The 9,589-nt window shown below is 32.1% G+C and overlaps 1 protein-coding gene across 1 annotated transcript; it reads left to right on the top strand.

The window, feature by feature from the left end:
- The first annotated feature begins 4,631 nt into the window (after positions 1–4,631).
- LOC111914101 (ribokinase) lies at positions 4,632–6,237 on the top strand. Its single transcript, XM_023909841.3, has 4 exons — positions 4,632–5,369; positions 5,465–5,650; positions 5,722–5,917; positions 6,023–6,237. The coding sequence occupies exons 1-4, from the start codon at positions 4,689–4,691 to the stop codon at positions 6,112–6,114; spliced, it is 1,155 nt and encodes a 384-aa protein (XP_023765609.1). The 5' UTR covers positions 4,632–4,688; the 3' UTR covers positions 6,115–6,237.
- The last annotated feature ends 3,352 nt before the right edge of the window (positions 6,238–9,589 follow it).

The raw sequence follows: 9,589 nt of genomic DNA, 5'->3' as shown, positions 1-9,589 counted from the left end.
AATCCCCTCCTCCATTCACTAGAACAAATCTACAACGATAGAGGTGGAATTACGAACCCTTCGATCTGAAAATCTTTTAGTCGAAACCCTAGTCATTTCAGCTTGGTCTATTCACCATGCCAAATTCTCATCATCATCATCAAAACATGGCATTTAAAAAAATAAAAAGAAAAAAATTGAAAAAAGGGATCGATATTGATGAAATTATGATGATTCTAAGATCAACCCAGAAGTTTCTGCTACAAAAAGAGCATGATTGTGATCTCCTTCGTAAGTAACAATCAACATGCTTGGATCATCCAATGCTCTCTCGATATGTTTCCGAGCTGGGCATCCTCTCATACTACTACACTTGTAGTATCCTCTGTGGATTTTGGGGAAGAAATAGAAGAAATTAGAGATGAATTAATGGCGGATTCCAATTCAAACTTTTTGATGGGTAATATATTTTAAGCGTGAAATGGTGAATTAAGAGAGTAATTTTACCTAGGATGTAGAGATCGTTTAATAGGTTTTTGGCCGTACCCTCTTCATCCTCAGTTTTCTGAATCATATAAGGAAATAAGATTAAATTTGATGTCGATAGTAAGGAGATGAACGAGGGTGATTTGGGGATGAAAATTGATCTGGTGAGCTCGATTCCCAATTGTGGGGAAGGTTGTGACAACTCGAAATTTTCAATCGGTCAAACCCTAAAAGTCAATCACTTCAATTTATAAGTCAATTACATTATTACTTATTTTTAGCAAATTTAAAGTTCGTTTGATTATTTTAATATTATTCTTTAAACGAACGGGTGAAAGGAAGTGTCGTCTAGAGTCTTGAAATTTCAAAGCCGCAAACACCTCGTGTCTTAGAAGTTCACGGCCAAACTTTTATGTTTGGGCCGAAAAATCTTCCCAAAAACGTAAACTTATGCTTAAACATGAGTTTACTCCCCAAATTACCACACTTCTCATTTACACCCTAATAGAGTAAACTCCAAACTCTCTCAAGTATCATCTCGGTTTTCGCCCGGTTTCCCGAAAACGTAAGTGTTTCTCGACTTGATTAGTTGATATAACATAACATCTAGTGATTATATATCCTTTAACCCATCCATTTATGTGTTTTGACTAGTTTTCCAAAACACCAAGAACACACACTAGTGTTCTTGGACTTTAAGTTCATTTCAAGCTTCCACAAAGTAAGTACTTCTATCCTAGAGTCATTTAAAGCTTGCTATACATATTTATACCAAGGAAAAGTCCCAAGAACACCAAGAACAAGGTGTTCACAGTTTTGGGAGTCTCCCAAAACCGTAAACACCAAGTATAGTGCCAAAAGGTGCTTTAGGGTGTCTAGATGTTTCACTATGCCTTAAGGACTTGTCTAGATCCATCCTTGATGTGTTTATCATATAAAAGAACAAGAAAATAATCATTTATATGTGTTTACGGTTTGGGGATCTCCCAGAACCGTAAACACCCCAAAAGGTGTTTAAATGTCCCATATTTACTCCTAATGCCTAGAATCTAACCTAGGCTTTTACCTTGAAGTGTTTAGGACTTGAACACACCAAAATACCTTAGTCCATAAGAGTTTACGGTAGTAAAATCATGGAGAAATGGTCCTTAGACCGTAAACTCCATTTAGGAGCGTTTTGATGCCACACAACACTTCCTAAGGCTTAAACATGAAGTAGGAATGCTTGGAAAAGCTTAGAAAACTTCAAAACAACAAATGGTCAAAAGGTTAGGAGTTTACGACCGTAAACTCAAGAGTTTATGACCGTAAACTCAAGGGGTGTCTTGACTTGTTTATTAGTTGTTTATAGACTAATTTGATACATATATGCGATATTATATGTTAACTAGGATCATAGAGTGTGTTCAAGACTTCACTTGACACCTAGCATCCTGTTTCAGTCCGTTCATCCCCACCACTTGCTACAGGTGAGTTCATACCCCTTAATCAATGTTTTAAATGTTTTTAAATGTTTTATGGGGGGGGGGATACAAGTAGAATCATGCTAGTTATTATATCAATCACATGTGATTAATAAGCAACATTTAAATGATTTGCTACTCATTAGCCGTTTTACCAAACAATTTTCTTCACATGATTTTCATAAACGTTTTATATGTTTAAAACTCCTTATTAAACTGTTCATTATACACTGTATGTTTCATTTCAAACTCATTTATAATTGTGTTTCAAACAAATGTTTCTTTATACTTAAACTGCTTTATCAAACACATGCTTTCAACCCGTTTTATGGATTGACATCAAGTCGATCTTTTCTTAGATAGAAATCATGTTCAAAAGGTTTTACAAAACTTATTTTATGCTTTTATATTGTAAATTGCATGCCTATATATGTATAGTTATATAAGAAATGTTGAAAGGACTTAGGAAGGCTATCCACCCTATTTCCTTTTCGCGCTTGAGATGTGGTCTGGTGGGATATCGGGTACCCGTCCAAAGGTCGTTTAAATATTAGTTATATATCATGTGTACATATATAGTCATAAAGGTTCTTCCAGTTCATTCAATACCCTTGGGTAGCAAATGTATACATCCATGTTCATACGTACCAGTTACATTACTAGTAAGCTACCATGTGGGTAGTTTAGGGAGATATTAGAACCATTACTAGAACGCGATATCATACAATGAGTCAGTTCATTCATGAGTCAATACTTGCTAGATAGAGAGAACATACATTACAGCTAGTACACACATTACATTATTATACATGCTAGATAGAGAGAGAACACACATTACAGCTAGCACACGCAGAACATTACAGTACATTACTATACAATTACATGAGTACGTTTACATGATTACATTTACATGAGTACATTTACATAGATACGTTTACATAGAGACCCTGTTATAAGCATGCCTATATATGTATAGTTATATAAGTAATGTTTAAAGGACTTAGGAAGGCTATCCACCCTATTTCCTTTTCGCGCTTGAGATGTGGTCTGGTGGGATATCAGGTATTAGTCCGAAGGTCATTTAAACATTAGTTATATATATATATATATATATATATATATATATATATATATATATATATATCATGTGTACATATATGGACATAATAGTTCCTTTCAGTCAGTTCAGTACCTTTGGGTAGCAAAGACATACGTTCATATACTTTTACATGATTACGCTTACATGAGTACGTATACATAGATACGTTTACATGAGTGCGCTTACATATACGATAGTAGGACAGACATCAGTAGGTGCTATAGCATGGAACGATTTTAGGATCTAACTATACCAATAAATCGCAACGCATTGTGATAGTTATATTGGGTATACATGATCATAGTAATGTGGATGTTCACGGCATGCAAATATGCAGGGGTCGTGTAAAGGTCCCAAAATCCCTTTGACAGGGGAGCGTCTAGCCTGGGATCTAGCCATCACATTATGCCTTATCCCTCAAATAAGGCAATACGAGTACAGAAGTAGTCACTTATTACAAATACTATAGTACTTATAAGAATTACCCTAGACTTAAGGTAATTAGTACGGTTGTAGTTCGACACTACACCATAGTACTATTTCATTTTCCCATTACATTCACTTCGTGAACATTCACACGACGCACGGTAATGTAAAAACTATATTTTTGGTTAATGATAGTCAGATTTGGGAAAATACACACTCTTACAAGAGACACACACACAGACACTAGATGCCTTGGTAGAAGGATACGATTAGTAGGAAACATAGGGCTTCCTAGGATCATTCAAAACATTTTCATACTTACAGTTCATATACATTTCAAATACTTACAGTTCATATACATTTTCAATACTTACAGTTCATATACATACAAATACTTACATACAAATTAAGACACTAAAATACTTATGATCTCACCAGCTTTAAAGCTGATACTCTCTTTCAAAATAACTTGTATCCTCAGGTCAACCATAGACAGGTACCGATGCAAGGTTCAAAGAAGATGGTGCTCGTACAAGACGCATCTTTCATTTTGATTTATGATTTAGTGTTTATCATAATTTAACAGAACACACTTGTATTAAAATTATATTATTAATGCAATGGATGATGTTGTTGCTTGTTTACTACTTTTCATTGTTGTGATACTGTACATGACATCCTCCGCCCCAGAACGTTTCCGTCGTTCATGGTTTTGAGGTGTGACAAAGGTTGTGTAGAGAGAGAGAGAAAGAGAGAGAGAGATGTGGGTCCAATTTAATTATTTATTTTCTTTTTCGTTTAAATTAAATAGAAAAAACATTAAAAAATATCAAAAAGTCATTACAATCATTTCAGTTTATCGAGAGACAAAAAAGGCAACGAAACTATCTCAAAATGACCATTAATAAAAGAAAAAAATCAAAGTCTAGACTAAAACTCCAAAAAAATAGATACCATGGGACTATTTTTACAATTTTTTCTAAAGGGTTGGCTAAAAAGACACCCTATATTGCAATATGGACACCCTAACTAATTTTTAAATTTTTTTTATTGGCCGAACTGAAAAACTGATTATAAGCAGTTAATTATTAGTTGACTTTTTAAAAAGTGGTCAATGAAATGTCAAGGGTGTCTTATTAGCAACACCATTTTCTAAACAAAATATATAATTCATTATTGCTCATTGTTGACCTTTCTTGACTCGATCACAATTCACAAGTCTACACAGAGGAGCGATGAGTGGCAGCATGACATCGATCTCACCGTCAACACCATTGTCCCAACGATCGCAGAGCAACAGCAACCATCGTCAATCCGCTGTAAACCTTAAATCGCCAACCAATTTATCAATCCCCAATTTCATCATCCCTTCAAGAAGAAGAAAGAACCCAAAATCATTCCCATCTCTCATCGTCAACTCTACCACCGAATCCCTAAATCAACCCACCGGAAAATCCATACAAGCACCATTGGTGGTCGTCGGATCAGCCAATGCCGACATCTACGTGGAGATCGATAGGCTTCCCAAAGAGGGAGAGACCGTATCTGCGAAGACCGGGCAAACCCTAGCTGGTGGCAAAGGGGCCAACCAGGCGGTATGTGGCGGAATGCTATCCTACCCGACGTACTTCGTCGGCCAGATCGGAAAGGATGCTCATGGGAAATTGATAATGGAGGCGCTTGAAGGTGGCGGTGTTCATATCGATCATCTGAATGAAGTTTCCGAAGAGCCGACTGGACATGCGGTGGTTATGCTTCAATCCGATGGACAGAACTCCATTATAATCGTCGGAGGTGCTAATATGTGTGGTTGGCCTGAAAATCTAGCCAACGATGATCTGGAGACTGTGAAGAATGCCGGGATTGTTTTGCTTCAGAGGGAAATTCCTGATTCGATCAACATTCAAGTCGCAAAGGTGATAAATTTCTTAATTCAAAATTCAAGAAAACGAATTGCATTATCATCTATCATCTATCATCTATAGTTCTATACTATGCTTTACGATTACAGGCCGCAAGAAATGCAGGCGTTCCTGTGATTCTCGATGCAGGAGGAATGGATTCACCAATTCCAGTTGAGCTTCTGAAACATGTTGATATTCTGAGTCCAAATGAAAGCGAGCTTGCTCGTTTGACAGGAATGGAAACAGAAAGCTTTGAACAAATCAGCTTAGCTGTAGCTAAATGTCACCAATTAGTAAGCCTTTTTTTCAATCATTACTATTTGTATCATAAATTAATTAAACTAATTGTGACTATTGTTATCAGGGTGTTAAAGAAGTTCTTGTGAAACTTGGTGGAAGAGGATCTGCTTTATTCACAGAAGGAAAAGAACCAATTAAACAAAGCATCATCGAGGCTAAAAAAGTCATTGACACAACTGGCGCAGGGGATACATTCACTGCTGCTTATGCTGTTGCTTTTGTAGAAGGGAAAACCAAAGTTGAATGCTTGAGATTTGCAGGTAAACACATGCTTCTTATTTGTTAAATATTTTTATTTTTTAATTATATTTTTCAATTTTTTATATTAAATTCTCTTAATGATTTGATGATTTGGTGATTTGCAGCTGCAGCAGCCTCTCTTTGTGTTCAAGTGAAAGGAGCCATTCCAAGCATGCCACATAGGAAAGCCGTCTTGGATCTTCTTCAATCTATTTAGCAGACTGTTGTGTACCTGATTTGTATGGACAGTGTGAGCCAGTTTAGCAGACTGTTGTGTACCTGAATAATGTTTGGAATACTTTTCAAAGAAATACAATAAAGAAAAGTAGGATATGATCTATTTGAGTTTTTTTTCAGACTGTTGTGTACCTGATTTACATCAACAGTGCGACCTGCTTGAAGAATAACCTTTTTGCAGAAACTTTTAGTATTTCCGTTCGACACAAGTCCTGCAAACGGACCCACGTAATGTTTTGAAATCCTTTTTAAAGAAATAAAAGAAAAGAAAAGTGGAATCTATTTGGGTCTTTTTTTCTCTCTTTAACTTTTTTGCATGTCCCTTTTGAAGAGCATTATTAATGTACTATATAACTTTCATTATATTAGACAATTCTCTCTCAAACAAGCATCACTATCAAAAATTCACTATTTGAGAAACAAGAAATGGCACTATGTTTCATATTTCTTCTCATGCTTCTACAAACTCATCTCTCTCTTCATTCATCATTGTCCGTACAAAAACATCAAGGTTACAAATCCAAATCCATTTTTTTATCTTTTTTTCTTTTCATGTCAACAAATATATGACTTTTTATTTTTATTATCAGATGTAGAGCTTGGAAAATTCAAATTAAATGATAAGGTAAGGGATTATATTCATAATCTCACTATTTTTCTTTATTGTTTCTTGATTCTTGATGATAATTGTTCATAATTTTTTTTTTCTGGTTTTATTTTGTTTAGTCTTTCATGGAAGATAAGAGTAGGAGATTGGAGTTGCATGAGGTACATTCAGGTCCAAATCCCATCAGTAATTCCTTCAAAGAAGAGGTCCCTGAAATAAACTTACAAACTGCACCTTAATTATTTTTCTTTTAACTTTTTTTTTGGTTAGATTAATAATAAAATGAACATTTTTTAGTAGATAATCAAGATGGTTGTTGTGTATGTAGAATGTGTTTATTCTGCTTTTTAGCAAGTTATAAATTGGTTCTAGGATATGGTATACTTGCAGAAATACTCATAAGTATGTTCTTGTCCTTTTTTTTTTGTTAACATGAATAATTTGCAAACATTATTAAATTTGATAATCAGTATTTATAAACATTATTAAATTTGTAAGGTTCTTGAATTCCAAAAGTTTATACAACGTACATTGTTTCTATTTATTAATAATAAACATAACCTGAAAACTATCGTTTTTTTAATTGTCCCATGAATGGTAGAGCCGAAGATTTTTTCATGATTGAAGTATGATTAAGATATGGTTTCAGAGTCGAATTTTTTTTCATCATTGGAGTATGATAACATATATATGTTACATGATTTATATATCATATGATACTTTTCTAAGGTTAATAAGCCAGTTTAAATAACTTATTTTTTCCGCAGAAACTTGATTTTAGTAACGAAAATAGGATTTGAAATGAAGATTTTTTTTTTTTTTTTTTGGTTTTTGAGACATCAATCTTAGTCAATCACAAGCCAACCTTCGATCTGTGTAAAATCTTGTTGGGGAAAAAGAATTTCTTTATTTCGAAATCAACTTTAAATTTGGTCAAGAGAATCTTTAAAAGCAAATAGTTGGAATTAGTTCACTTATATATATATATATATATATATATATATATATATATATATATATATATATATATATATATATATATATATATATATATATATATATATATATATATATATATATATATATATATATATATATATATATATATATATATATTGTGAATTCCCATATAAAAGGACTTGAAACAACGTCAATGGTGGTAGACTGGTAGTCATGTTTCTATGTCGGCAAAGTTAAATGGGCTGTCTTTGAGCCCCAAATGTCTGATGTTCATGCCATAAAGGGGTTGGGTTGATCCATCATTTTTGTCCAACTCTTTTAGATTTATATAATTAAATTATTGTTAATATGACTGTCAAGAACTATTGAATAACATTATGCTAGAATCAGTGTCGTAAAACTCGTTCAATTTAATCTTGCAAATTTAAAAAAATAGTCAAAAGAATTGGAATGGGTAAAATTCGGTCAAATCGGTCTCGGTAATTTTGATTTTCTAAAATAAACACTATAATTGTTTATATCATATATTTAGTTATTTATTAAATTCTTTATTGTTTAATTTAATACAAATTTGATGAAAAAAAAAAGAAATGTTATGTATTAAATGATTAAATAAAAAATAAAAAACGTATATCACTTTTTTAAAACAATTAACACTTTAATATTTGAACATATATACCAATGTTTTAAAAATCGATTTGAATCGAAAACCGCAAAATAGAATGGTTTAACTAGCATCGGTTTATGTCGATTTCTGCATCAGAACGAACCGACCGTTTTTTACAAAAACCGGTTGAACTAATTGCATCGTTAATACTCGATTTAACCGGTTAAATTGAATAAAAACACATGGAAATGAGGCAATTTATATAACAAACTTTGCGGGTTTTTTTCACATCTATCTAGATTTCTTTTATCATTGTGTACATCTTTTGTTTGATAATCATTCTTTGCAATTCTAAAAAGTGAACATGAGAATCATTTAAATATGAGTTAATCAGATAACATTACTTGATTTTTAATATTCATATTAGCCAACCTTATAGACATGGAAATAACAAAAACTCCTATGCATTACGTATTTTATAACATTTTCTATATGGTTTAAGTAGTGTGGTTTTATTCCTAAAAAAAGTAAATGCTATGCAGTAAAATAAAAAAAGAATATAAAAATTCTGAAAATCAAACTGACCCAACAAACTGATTCAACTAAAAACTAGTTTTTAAAATTGTAACATGAACTTACAATGTTAAAAATTTATATATTTATAAATAAGAACTTTTCATTTTAAAAGTCATAATTCTATTGTGTTTCTCAACAATAACTTAAAAAACTTAAAATGGAAAAGGTATATAACCAAACAAACATGTTTATTATATATATATATATATATATATATATATATATATATATATATATATATATATATATATATATATATAGAGAGAGAGAGAGAGAGAGAGAGAGAGAGAGTTTTTGCAAACTAAAATATTTATCTAATCTGTTTATCATTTTTCTAAACTAAAACCACAAATATTCACCAAATGTTGCGTCTAAAAAAGGGATCAATGCTAAAAAAAGATCTAACAAACTTTTAAAAAAAATGAATATATGTATATCTAAATATCCAAGCATGCATATTTTTGGATCACGGACGTATATATGGTTATCCCCAGTAATATTGATAATCAGTAGTTATATGGACTATAGACACATGATTATTCGTAGTAATGTTTATAATCAGCAATTATTATCCAGACACAATATATATATATATATATATATATATATATATATATATATATATATATATATATATATATATATATATATATATATGAACATTAAAATACACACAAATGCACATTTTAAAAAAATCGTTAATTC

This window comes from Lactuca sativa, chromosome 7 (assembly GCF_002870075.4).
Source record: "Lactuca sativa cultivar Salinas chromosome 7, Lsat_Salinas_v11, whole genome shotgun sequence".
In the NCBI taxonomy this organism is placed as follows: domain Eukaryota; kingdom Viridiplantae; phylum Streptophyta; class Magnoliopsida; order Asterales; family Asteraceae; genus Lactuca; species Lactuca sativa.
The sequence above is the reverse complement of the archived record's forward strand: the minus strand, read 5'-3'. Positions and strand labels throughout refer to the sequence as shown.

Bases quoted from the DNA above. Each gene is read 5' to 3' on its own strand.
- LOC111914101 (XM_023909841.3), top strand. From the start codon at position 4,689: ATGAGTGGCAGCATGACATCGATCTCACCGTCAACACCATTGTCCCAA. The intron at 5,651-5,721 runs GTAAGCCTTTTT...TATTGTTATCAG, and splicing joins TAGCTAAATGTCACCAATTA to GGTGTTAAAGAAGTTCTTGT. The intron at 5,918-6,022 runs GTAAACACATGC...GGTGATTTGCAG, and splicing joins TGAATGCTTGAGATTTGCAG to CTGCAGCAGCCTCTCTTTGT.